The sequence below is a fragment of the Dreissena polymorpha genome, chromosome 6 (genome assembly GCF_020536995.1).
Source record: "Dreissena polymorpha isolate Duluth1 chromosome 6, UMN_Dpol_1.0, whole genome shotgun sequence".
Lineage (NCBI taxonomy): Eukaryota > Metazoa > Mollusca > Bivalvia > Myida > Dreissenidae > Dreissena > Dreissena polymorpha.
In genome coordinates, this window is record NC_068360.1 from 6,390,763 (window position 1) to 6,404,432 (window position 13,670).

At 38.1% G+C, this 13,670-nt stretch overlaps 1 protein-coding gene across 2 annotated transcripts in view; it reads left to right on the plus strand.

The window, feature by feature from the left end:
- Positions 1 to 13,670, plus strand: part of LOC127835269 (integrator complex subunit 4-like) — a 49,233-nt gene that overhangs the window by 34,510 nt on the left and 1,053 nt on the right. For both annotated transcript variants that reach the window (XM_052361613.1, XM_052361615.1), the window contains 10 exons: positions 2,174 to 2,379; positions 3,030 to 3,172; positions 3,318 to 3,433; positions 5,524 to 5,657; positions 7,057 to 7,211; positions 8,480 to 8,573; positions 8,810 to 8,968; positions 9,679 to 9,782; positions 10,182 to 10,479; positions 11,528 to 11,648. In XM_052361613.1, the coding sequence (XP_052217573.1) occupies positions 2,174 to 2,379; positions 3,030 to 3,172; positions 3,318 to 3,433; positions 5,524 to 5,657; positions 7,057 to 7,211; positions 8,480 to 8,573; positions 8,810 to 8,968; positions 9,679 to 9,782; positions 10,182 to 10,479; positions 11,528 to 11,648 (1,530 nt within the window). The remainder of the gene's footprint in view (positions 1 to 2,173; positions 2,380 to 3,029; positions 3,173 to 3,317; positions 3,434 to 5,523; positions 5,658 to 7,056; positions 7,212 to 8,479; positions 8,574 to 8,809; positions 8,969 to 9,678; positions 9,783 to 10,181; positions 10,480 to 11,527; positions 11,649 to 13,670) is intronic.

Sequence of the window (13,670 nt, forward strand, 5' to 3'; positions counted from 1 at the left end):
AAGAACGCTTATGCCTAGGTTCATGAAACTTCATATGTATATTGATTATGACTCGCAGATGACCCCTATTGATTTTCAGGTCACTAGGTCAAAGGTCAAGGTCACGGTGACCCAAAGCAGTAAAATGGTTTCCGGATGATAACTCAAGAATGCTTACGCCTAGGATCATGAAACTTCAAGTTCATAGGTACATTGATCATGACTTGCAGATGAAATAATGATGAAACTTGACCAGGATGTTTGTCTGGACAATATCTAGGTCAAGTTTTACATTTGGTAAAGATTGAATGAACCGACTTCTCTCAGGTGAGTGAACTAGGGCCATCTTGGCCCTCTTGTTTAACATTCAGCATGGTGTCCTTCTCTTATTCAAGTAGTTTTCATCAGATCTTCACCAAACTTGGTCAGAAGTTTTATCTAGATGATCTGAAGGCCAACTTCGAACATGGGCCATGCCAGATCAAAAACTAGGTCACAGGGTCACTTAGTACGTTTTACATATTGAGCATGGTGTCCGCTCTCTATTTCAAGTAGTTCAAATCCGATCTTCACCACACTTGGTCAGAAGTTGTAACTAGATGATGTGCAGGTCAAGTTTGAACATGGGCCATGCCGGGTCAAAAACTAGGTCACGGGGTCACTTAGTGTGTTTTAAACCTCACCGTGTTGTCCGCTCTCTAATTCAAGTAGTTCTTATCCAATCTTCACCAAAATTGGTCAGAAGTTCTATCTTGATAATGTCTAGGGCAAGTTTGAATATGGGTCATGCAGGGTCAAAAACAAGGTCACGGGGTCACTTAGTGCGTTTTAAACATCACAATGTTGTCTGCTGTCTAATTCAAGTAGTTTTCATCCAATCTTCATCAAACTTGGTCAGAAGTTGTATCTAGATGATGTCTAGGTCAAGTTTGAATATGGGTCATGCCGGGTCAAAAACTAGGTCACGAGGTATCTTAGTGCGTTTTAAACCTCACCATGTTGTCCGCTCTCTAATTCAAGTAGTTTTCATCCAATGCTCACCAAACTTGGTCACAAGTTTTATCTAAATGATCTCTAGGACAAGTTTGAACATGGTGCCGTTCCGGGCCTAAAACTAGGTCACGGGGTCACTTAGTGCATTTTTTAACATTCAGCATGGTGTCCGCTCTCTAATTCAAGTAGTTTACATCCGATCTTCACCAAACTCAGAAGTTTAATGGAGATGATCTTAAGGCCAAGTAAGAATATGGGCCTTTCTGGGTCAAAAACTAGCTCAAGGGGTCACTTAGTGCGTTTTAAAAATTGAGCATGGTGTCCACTGTTTTTTGTGAAGACGATATGCAAAATATTATGTTTCAATGCGGCATGTGGGGGTATTCATCATGTCTGTGATAAAGCTCTAGTTAAAGGCAAGTAATATTTGCAAACATGTCATCAACTCAATCGTTCGTTGATTTTAGCAAAAGATAACATTTTGTATAAAGTGTTGCGTTCTTTATGTAAATGTGGTATTATTAGGGCTGGGATGGCTGCATCACACTATGTTCAATGTCAACTTGATGGAAAATAAAACATTGTATGTATACCACAACTCATGAACAAAACACATACTGACATATGTTATTCTTAAAAAAGGAGGCGAATGAATAAATACATAAAGTTCTGTTTAATATTCAGCAATGTGTATATAATGCTTAAGCATGTTTTGTTTTACATGCTGCTTCTAACATGTACCCGTGAAAACGTGCCAATAAAATAACTTTGAGTATATGATATTTTTTTTAATTGTATTTGTAATTGTTTTAAAATATTTTTTTCATAACGATAGTTTGTATATACATGTATTTACTTCTTATTAATTCAAAAGCAGAACATAGAAAGGAGTTTGGGCAGTATGAATACTCTTTAACTGGAGATGTAAATCTATAGCAGATTCATTTTGGTAAATATATGTGTATTAGAAATCGGATGGCTTGAATTCTTGATAGCTCAAATTTTTGTTGTTGGTCCTGGCGAGTTCAAGCCACCGGGTTTGGACTGCATAATATTTAGACTGATCATTCATTGAGCCACATTCTGCGATAACTGGGCTTAATGCATGTTCGTCAAGTTTCATGCAGATTATCATGTAAGCCCAGTTTTCCCAGAACAAGGCTTAATTGCTGCCAAACACAACATTTTGCTCCTATTTCAGAGGTTCGTAACTGCACGCTGGACTCACTGTGTGAGCTGGCAAGTCAGAATGCGATGTTTGCCGCACAGTGCCAGGACAGCATTGCAGACATGTTCAACGACGAGATTGAGGCTGTGAGACTGAACGCTATCAACAGTCTGAAGAAGCTGAGTACACACCTGGAGATACGAGAGGACCAGCTGGAGATCATGCTGGGAGTTCTTATGGTGAGTATTGCTAGGTTGATATCGGATTTAACCCTTAACCACTTAGATACGTATTTTTTAGGCATTTGTAGTCCCTTTGAAATTTAAATTTAATTTAAAGACTTTTCTTATAAGATTCAAGTTTTTAATTCTTCATATCCAAACCTTAGATACTGATGAGCAGCTAACAACATAAAACCTGAACAGACTGAGAGTTACTCACAGGTTGTTCTGGTTTTATGCTGTTTGCACATACTGACATAGCCATTTTTATTTTGCTTCTAAGTGGGAAATGGTTATACTTAGTGACCTAGGTTTTGGACGACCCTGACCCTGATTCAAACATGGTCTTGATAATGTATAGATTAACATACTTTCCAAGTTTAATTAAGCTTGAGTCATAAATGTTGCCCCTATGGTGTGAAGAATATTTTTCAAGATCTTCCCGGTGACCTAGTTTCTTGACGTTAATGACCTACATTCGAACTTTGCCTATATATTGTCAAAATATGTTTGGCCAAGTTCCATCGAGAGTCATACATGTAAATGTGGCCTCTAAGAGTGGTGGCAAAGTTTTTCTCAGATTTGATCTGGTGACCTAGGTTTTGGATGCACATGATGTCTTCATCAATATGGTTTTGATATTAATAAAGGAACTGTTTTTGTTTCAGGATTTTTCCTACCAGTCTCGTGAGTCACTAAGGGACATGCTGTGTTCTATGAAGTTTGCCACCAAAGAGTGCTTGAACACGTGTGTAGTGGCTCTTCTGAACAACCTGAGACGATACCCGGAAGACAGGCTCTCCATCTGGAAGTAAGACAACATTATGACAATCATATCTTAGGTCACTTAAGTATGGAAAACAGCCACGTGTAGTATTGGTTAAAGCATAAGGTACAAGTTGTGTAGGGTAATTTTGTCCAAGCATCATGCAGTCATGCACATGTTTATGTTCCAGATGTATGCACCACCTCGGTACTAATGGCTCAAGTCTGGCCCTGCCTCTGCTTCCAGAGTTCCTCTGTCTACATCCGTACTTCGACACACCGGAGCCTGAAATGGACGACCCAGCGTGTATCCTTCATTGATGGCACAACACCATGCAGGCTTATACATTGATGGCATAAAACCATGCATGCTTTTTCTGTTCGCTATGGCACAAAATAATGCATGCCTTTGCTGTTTGCTATGGAACAAAACAATTCATACCTATGCTATTAGCTATGGCACAAAGCAATGCATGCCTATGCTCTTTTTTATGGCAAAAAACCATGCATGCCTATGCTGTTTGCTATGGCACAAAACAATGCATGTCTATGTTGTTCGCTATGGCACAAAACAATGCATGCCTAGGTTGTTCGCTATGTCACAAACGAAATGCATACCTTTGTTGTTCTCTATGGCACAAAACAATGCATGCCTATGCTGTTTGCTATGGCACAAAACAATTCATTCCTATGATGTTTGCTATGGCACAAAACAATGCATGCCTATGCAGTTCCTTATGACACAAACCAATGCATGCTTATGCTGTTTACTTTGGCACACAACCATGCATGCCTATGCCGTTTGCTATGGCACAAAACCATGCATGCCTATGCTGATTGCTATGGCACAAAACCATGCATTCCTATGCTTTTTGCTATGGCACAAAACCATGCATATCTATGCTGACTGCTATGGCACAAAATCATGCATGCCTATGCTGGCAGCTATGGCACAAAACAATGCATGCCTATGCTGTTTGCTATGGAACAAAAAAATTCATACCTATGCTATTTGCTAAGGCACGAAACTGCATGTCTATGCAGTTTGCTAGGCACCAAACAATTCATACATATGCTATTCACTATGTCACAAAACTATGCATGCCTTTGCTGTTTGCTATGGCACAAAACAATGCATTCCTATGCTGTTTTCTATTTCTGAAAACTAAGGTGTTTTTTTCCAGTCTTATACCGAATAATTTTGGTATTAGAAAGGTATGAACAAATTTTTTTGTGCAGAATTTAAAATGTATATATTATGCCCCCCTTCGAAGAAGAGGGGGTATATTGCTTTGCTCATGTCGGTCGGTCTTTCGGTCCGTCCACCAGGTGGTTGTCAGACGATAACTCAAGAACGCTTGGGCCTAGGATCATGAAACTTCATAGGTACATTGATCATGACTCGCAGATGACCCCTATTGATTTTGAGGTCACTAGGTCAAAGGTCAAGGTCACTGTGGCCAGAAATAGTAAAATGGTTTTTGAATGATAACTCAAGAACGCATACGCCTAGGATCATGAAACTTCATGGGTAGATTGATCATGACTTGCAAATGACCCCTATTGATTTTGAGGTCACTAGGTCAAAGGTCAAGGTCACGGTGACCTGAAATAGTAAAATGGTTTCCGGATGATAACTCAAGAACGCATACGCCTAGGATCATGAAACTTCATGGGTAGATTGATCATGACTTGCAGATGACCCCTATTGATTTTGAGGTCACTAGGTCAAAGGTCAAGGTCACGGTGACCCGAAATAGTAAAATGGTTTCCGGATGATAACTCAAGAACGCATACGCCTAGGATCATGAAACTTCATGGGTAGATTGATCATGACTCGCAGATGACCCCTATTGATTTTGAGGTCACTAGGTAAAAGGTCAAGGTCACAGTGACCCGAAATAGTAAAATGGTTTTCGGATGATAACTCAAGAACGCATACGCCTAGGATCATGAAACCTCATAGGTAGATTGATCATGACTTGCAGATGACCCCTATTGGTTTTGAGGTCACAAGGTCAAAGGTCAAGGTCACGGTGACCCGAAATAGTAAAATGATTTTCGGATGATAACTCAAGAACGCTTTTGCCTAGGATCATGACACTTCATAGGTACATTGATCGTGACCCGCAGATGACCCCTATTGATTTTCAGGTCACTAGGTCAAAGGTCAAGGTCACAGTGACAAAAATCATATTCACACAATGGCTGCCACTACAACGGACAGCCCATATGGGGGGCATGCATGTTTTACAAACAGCCCTTGTTTCTTAAAATTTATTATTGGTGAGAATGTCAGAGAATCAGCATACACTTGGATTTCTTTTACAAGAATTGAGAAATTGTATTGTAGAAGCTGCTTAGCACAAAAGTGTTTCTCTTTAACTTGACCTGCAGACATCAGTATATTGGTTCTGGTGTTCAGTGCTGCTGCGGGCAATCGTACAGCACTACCCATGTTCCAAGACCACACCTGGAGACATTACCACTATCTGAGAGACTCTCTACCTGACCTTGTACCACGACTGGAGGTATGTGCATGAATGAGTACTCTGATATTGTATAATATCTAAGCCAAGGTCGAATCTGGGTCAGCCTGGTTTAAAAACTAGGTCAACAGTAGCCAATTGTATCAATTTGAAAAACTTTATACAATCCAAAAGATGACATTTGGTTTAATTTATTTGGATAAATATAACTTATAAAAGTCAAATACCTTGGCTAAATCTTATCCAAAAATTAACCAAAATGTGCACCTATTCGCTTATCTATTTTTGTATAAAATCTCTAACCAAAAAAAGATGCCCTAAAATTTAGAATAACCAAAAAATATCTGCTGAAAAAGAGTTATCCATATTTATGCAATTGGCTACTGGTCAATTTGTATTTAAAACAATTTTGCTAATTTAGATGTGATATAAGATTGTTTTTGGTTTTAATATCTAGCAATAGTTTGAACCATGGGAATATGGATACAAATCTTGATCACTAGGTCAAATTATCAAAATCTTTGTTGTGATCCAAGAGGCAAGATTTAAGACTTATTCTAGATGAAAGAATATTTATCTAGGCCAATTTCAAATTGGGGTCCTATGCATCCAAAAACTAGGTCACCTGGCCATATTATGAAAATCCTTCTTACCAATCTAGGGGCCACCTTTTATTACTCAATCTTTATGAATCTTTGTCAGAAATTTTATCTGGACAACATATAGGGCAAGTCTGAATCTGGGTCATATGTGTCTACAAACTAGGTCACCAGGTCAAAGCTTAGACAACCAGTATTACCACTCTGAACACAACATTTCTAGAACTTGGTCTGAATGTTGACCTTGATGATTATATTAAGGTCATGTTTGAATCTGGATCTAGTAGGTTTGACAACTATGTCACCAGATAAAGTCTTTGACAATTGGTGTTCCTTATACTCGGGTGAGGGCTTAAGGGCCATCAATCAGGGCTTTTCATCCTTATATAACAGGGGCCAAAATTCGGCCCCTTCCCAATTGAAAACAAGTTCATTTTTTCCCAAAATTGAAAGAGAAATTTCCCAAATTGTAAAAAAAATAAAATAATTTTTACTTAGACATATTTGGCATCTCCAGAATTGAAAGCAATGAGCTCTATTATGATTAAGAATGCACCACAATGTGTCTTTTAATACTTCTGCACAATGAAAAAGACCCTGTTTCAAAAACTTTTAAGAAAATACGGTCTTCCCAAAATGACCAGTTATTGTGCATGAAATTCCCAATTAGAAAGGCTAGGGCCTCTTCCCAATTTTCTGATGAAAAGCCCTGTCAATTGTCTCTTGTCTTTAACAGTATGTTTACCTTGTGTTCTGTTATGTCAGTGATGTCTGATAGTAGCTGGGCTTGAAATAAATGTTTACATTAAATTCTGTAACTTCATATAGATGTTGTTTTGCAGTCACGCAGCTCATCGGGCCCCAGCCTCCAGTCTCCAGGTGATTTACTGAGCCCATGTGTGGCAACCTCATTTGTACAGTCCACAGTTGACAGGCTGGGGGACCTGCAGTGTATGGACATCAGCACCGCAACCACACTGCTAGAGTCAGCTATCAGGTGGGTAGTATAGTTTAAATCCAATTTATTTTAGCTTGATTGCATTGAAAGCCTAAGGTTTATTTGAAACGCTCTCGATTCTATTTCCTCGGAGAAGAACCATTATTTGGTGACTTTGAAAGAGATCTAAATAACACTCCCACTGTGGGGATCAACCCATGACCTCTGGGTCGCTAGGCGGACACCATATCCACTGCGCCACAGCATCCTTTCAACCAGGTGGGTAGTACACAAGACTAGGATCAGCCACACCACAACCACCACTGATTGTTCACCAATATGCTTAGATCTTTTCAGTGACCTTCAGCTAGTATTACCAAAGTGATTTGACCTTTTCAGTGACCTTCAACAAGTATTACCAAAGTGATTTGACCTTTTCAGTGACCTTCAGCATGTGTCACCGAAATTCTTTGAACTTTTCAGTTACCTTACACAAGTGTCACCAAAATGCTTAGATTTTTTTAGTGACCTTCAGCAAGTATTACCAAAGTGATTTGACCTTTTTAGTGACCTTCAGCTAGTACATGTATTACCAAAGTGATTTGACCTTTTCAGTGACCTTCAGCTAGTATTACCAAAGTGATTTGACCTTTTCAGTGACCTTCATCAAGTATTACCAAAGTGATTTGACCTTTTCAGTGACCTTCAGCTAGTATTACCAAAGTGCTTTGACCTTTTCAGTGACCTTCAGCTAGTATTACCAAAGAGATTTGACCTTTTCAGTGACCTTTAGCTAGTATTACCAAAGTGATTTGACCTTTTCAGTGACCTTCAGCTTGTATTACCAAAGTGGTTTGACCTTTTCAGTGACCTTCAGCGAGTATTACCAAAGTGGTTTGACCTTTTCAGTGACCTTCAGCAAGTATTACCAAAGTGATTAGACCTTTTTAGTGACCTTCAGCAAGTATCACCAAAGTGATTTGACCTTTTCAGTGACCTTCAGCTAATATTGACAAAGTGGTTTGACCTTTTCAGTGACCTTCAGCAAGTATTACCAAAGTGATTTGACCTTTTCAGTGACCTTCAGCAAGTATAACAAAGTGATTTGACCTTTTCAGTGACCTTCAGCTAATATTGACAAAGTGATTTGACCTTTTCAGTGACCTTCAGCAAGTATTACCAAAGTGGTTTGACCTTTTCAGTGACCTTCAGCAAGTATTACCAAAGTGGTTTGACCTTTTCAGTGACCTTCAGCAAGTATTACCAAAGTAATTTGACCTTTTCAGTGACCTTCAGTTAATATTGCCAAAGTGATTTGACCTTTTCAGTGACCTTCAGCGAGTGTCAGAGCTTGATCTGGAGTCATCAGCATCAGCAGAGTGCCTGTGCATGTTCCTGCAATGTCAGAGGCTCATTACACAGGTGAGAGAGGGCGTTGTTTATAGAGATTCAAGTACCTTTTTGTTCTATCTTTGAACATTAGATTTTAGTGACAATGGTTGGTCTTCCTGCAAGCTACTACATATTAGTTTTAAGATGTGAGACTCGTCCACTTTTGTTAAGGCACTAATAAAGGAATCAGAAAGATAAATCTTTGTTTATTGGGTGAAACAAAAAGATAGAACAAAAATAGTTCCTTAAATAAGACACTGTTACAGCTGATGTCTCAGAGAGCCTACCTGATGGCAGGCAGCGTCACAGTGGACAGACTGACCGTCTTGGTGGAGCGAGTCATGGACCTCACAGACCGACTACTCACCTTGTTCCAGGGCCTTGGCAATGCAGAACTTGCCTTGTTCAAACAGACAGAACTTAAGGTATTACACAGTTATCTAGGATATTTAATGCAGAAATTCCTGTTTCCCATGATTTTAAACTGCAATTTTTCAGGATGTTTAAGTTAGTTTTCCAGGTTATTTAATGCCATTTATCTACAAAGTTTAATGCAAGTTTCCCATGTTATTTAATGTTATTTATCAAGAGTGTTGAATGTTATGTTGGATGTTTAATGCCAGTTTTCCTGATTATTAAATTAATTTATCATGAATGTATAATGCCCATTTCTGTGCTTATTAAATGTTATTAATGATGAATCGTTTTTGCTGGGTTATTAAATGTCATTTATTTAAAATGATTAATGCCAGTTTGCTAGGTTATTATCCCCCGCCATAGGCGGAGGGATATTGTTTTGGCGTTGTCCGTCCGTCTTTCCGTCTGTCCGTCCGTCCGGCACTTTTGTGTCTGGAGCCATATCTTGGAAGTGCTTTGGCGGATTTCATTGAAACTTGGAATGAGTATATATATGGATAAGAGGATGATGCACACCAAATGGCATTGTACACCATCTGTTAATAACGGAGTTATGGCCCTTTGTATCTTAAAAAATGTTTTTTTAGTTTCAAATATAAGACTTTTTTGTCCAGAAGCATTGGCGGGGGATATCAACGAATTTGCTTGTTAAATATAATTTTTCTAGAATGTCTAATGCCAGTTTGCCAGTTTATTAAATGCCAGTTTTTGGTTCTAGGCTCTGACATTCCGGCTGTGTTCCACTCTTGCCAACTCTCAAGAGCTGGCTACGCAGATGAAGGCACACAATGTGTATGTCACCTATCTGACAGCTCTGCAGGGGTAAGGTGTTCAGCTCTTGTTTGTCACTTGATTTTGCGATGCTTTTTATGCCCCCCTTCGAAGAAGAGGGGGTATATTGTTTTGCTGGATGTCTGTCGGTCTGTTTGGCAGTCGAGCTTTCTGTCGGTAGACCAGTTTGTTTCCGATCAATAACTGGTCAACGAATTGACCGATTGGCTTGAATCTTCAAGTGCATTGGCCTTAGACAGTAGATGACCCCGATTAAAATTCAAAGCCCTGTTTGGGGGGCATGACCGCGGAACTCTTGATTAATGTGTTTTGGAGGAATAGTCCTATCAGGCATAATAATAATCAGAATTAATTCTTGCCAAAACTTATAATTTTATTAAGAGGTATTTTCATAGTTTTTAGACATATTTGACAGTTATTTTGTTGCAGGTTTTTAGGATCTGAAAACACACTGACAGACAAGTTCACATCATTTCTTCTTTCTGAACTGCCAAACATAAAATCTGGCCAGCTTTCCAATGTTCAGAACATTCTCCACTCTGCATTGAAGCTAGTTCAGCCAGTGACGTGCCCAGTGCTAAAAAGGGTACGGAAAGCCTGCGCAACAATCCACGAACCAGCAAAAGTGTCGGACAATCCTGTGAAGTTCACAGCAGGACTGACCACTGCTGTTCTTCTCATAGCAGATATTGAAAATGTCGTACAGGTGGAAAATATTCGAATACAGGTAAAGTTTTGTATTAAGCAGTTCAGCGTTTTCACTTGCTTACCCAGATGCCGTGTGAAATGTTAAATGACCCCTGTGATTTCACTGGAAAACTGTAGAAAACAATCACTAAAATCAAATGAGCTGCACCTCTGGGATAAGCAGGGATGAAGTAAAGTAAAGTAAAGAATTTTCCCAGATTAGCACGTCAAGTTGAAACAGGCTTATCAGGGACAAACATTTCCGCATAGACTTGATGAGATTATTTTTTTAATTCTACAAAAGCAGGAAGTTTTATCACTGAATTTTTTTTGGACAACACATAAAGAACATGCATTAAGCCTTGCTTTCCCAGAGTGTTGCTCTAATAGATACGGCACAAATGTGTGCAGAAATAATGAGTCATAAAACATGTTTTACTTCAAAACTTGAAAAGCATTCTTAAGAAATTTGTTTTCAGTGGCATTGTGTCAGACAAAGGCTATAGGTTCATTTGCATTTGATTGGGAATTGACCTATCATGAAGGAGAAATGGTCACATGGGCTTGTAGAAAACGACTTGTTTATTGTAAATCTATCGATGTAGGGTTTGAACCAAGCATGTGTGAATAAGGTATCTGAATATTATGGGTAAACATAAGTATGAGACAATAAGTAACATTTGATAGTTCTGAAATGTTATGTTTGCTGTTCTTACAACGGATGACATTGTTTGCAATCTTTGAGGCCTAAATTGCAGAATAATTGTAAATGTATTCATTAAATTGCTCTTCTGTTTTTGTTCTCAATCATAACGTTGAGGCATCAAATTTAAACAAAAGTAGCAAATTCATTGCATTGATACCCCCTTCCAAATTAAAAAGTTTGTGACATACAAACGGACTGACAGAGGGACAGACAACGCCGAAACTATATCCCTCTGCCCTTGGCAGGGGATAAATAAAAAAACCTGATTAAAATACTTCTCTTCTTCCACCTTGGAGAATTCAACAGACATTGACAACTACAACAAGTCTTGGCCACTGTCTGTTACTCCATTCTATATCACCGTGACTCTTTATACCATCAGGTAAAGTACCCAGATACGACAGTGTCCCTGACCAAGCCTGGAGCCAGTGACCTCAAGACCCAGAGCAACCTTGCATACCGACTGCACACCCAAGTGATCCTGTCTCATGGTCACTGGTCAGGTAAGGGAACCAAACATCATGCATATGTACGCTTAAAAGAGTGCTATGGTCGGTCAACTTTGGAATATACAGCTTGTCCTTCATGTAAAATAACATAAACTAAAATATTACCATATGTAGGTGGAATGTGGCTTGTAAGACCTTTGTGTCAGTTAAGAGGACAAAGTCATCCTTATGGGCATCAAAGGTAAACTTTATATGCCCCCTTCTTCGAAGAAGAGGGGTATATTGTTTTTGGCCTGTCTGTCTGTCATTCTGTCCCAAAACTTTAACCTTGGTCATAACTTTTGCAATATTGAAGATAGCAACTTGCTATTTGGCATGCATGTGTATCTCATGGAGCTGCACATTTTAAGTGGTGAAAGGTCAAGGTCATCCTTTAAGGTCAAAGGTCAAATATATGGCTTCAAAGCGGTGCAGTAAGGGGCATAGTGTTTCTGACAAACACATCTCTTGTTCAGCTTGTCCTGACCTTACAACAGATTCAACATGTTGCAGACAGGCATTTAAAGATAAACAACAGTAAATGGTGTGTTTTGCCAAGCTAGCTTGTAGAAAACTCAAAACTGCTGTCACAATGGCCCTTTGTGTGTGCATTTGTCTCAGAGCTTATCCTTATTGTGACTTTGTCATTAAATTTTACCACTTAATTACCACTACTGCTCACCCTCGGATGGTTTTCCCTATCTATGTGATAAAGGTCAAACATAGCATCAATAATAAAATTAACCCTTTACCACTTTGATAAGTATTTTTAGGCATTTATAGTCCCTTAGAAAATTATATTTTATTTAAGACATTACTCACTAGTTTTTATGGCTTTATCTTCTAACCTTAGATACTAATGAACAGCAAACAGCATAAAACTTGAACAGACTGCCAGTTACCGGCAGGCTGCTCTGGTTTTATGCTGTTTGCACATTTTCACTTTGCTTCTAAGTGGGAAAGGGTTAAATGTGCTTACTAGTTTGTTCATACTTATAACTTTGGCAATTTTAAAATGACGTACCACAAGTTACCACTATTTTGACGTTGCACGTAACAACTTACTCGGTTCCTAAATGGTTTAGGTCACATGTAGAGATCAAGGGTAACAATTGGCCATACCAGTTTTTCCAGACTCTACATCATTAATTGTGCAATTTTAAAAAAACACAACACACATGTCTACCATATGAGGAGGATGTGTTGTTTGTAACATTTCTTTCCCTACCTTAAAGGTGAAAGTGAAACTTAGAGGACAAATGTCTGGACTATAACTTCATCATTCAACACTGTGAATGACATTATTATATTAATGAAATATTTTATATTCAGCATGAAATGCATAAAACAAATACCCACAATGAACTGTTTTGTCATCTTTTAAAACTAAAGATTCAAATTGAAAAAAATAGCCCTAAACAATAATACACTTCATATATTTGAACAAAAATGGAAACATATTAAACTTTCATAAACAAGTCCAATATGCTTTCTACCCACTTTTATGTAACTCATCCTTTTTCATAACTATTCTGTTGTTTTTCTGAAAAAAAAACAACAAAAACACACCTATCACAAACAACCAAAGAAAAAAATACATATTAACCCTTTTTTACTCAAAAGGAAACCACAAGGTAAAAAAAATATATATTAGCATATATTGTATAACATGTTTGAACAATATCACTGCTACATTTTATCACTTTGTTTTTATGATCATGTACATGTATACTTTGCATGTTTTATATTGGAAAAAAAATCAAAAAAAAATCATCATTCATCATGCAATTAAAAAATATTTAACCATAACTCTTCAGTCATGTGCAAAAGGACAAAGGTCAAGGTAACACTAAAGGTCAAAGTTCATACATTTGCATTGACTGGTGCAGTGTGTTTAACAATAATAATTAAAAAACAAAACAATGAAGTTGTATCCGTTTCTAGGTAGGATTTATCATGTATCATTGCAACCACATTTCATCTACAAATGTACATTTTCAGATAACACATATTATATTGTTTTTTGTTTTTTTTCAG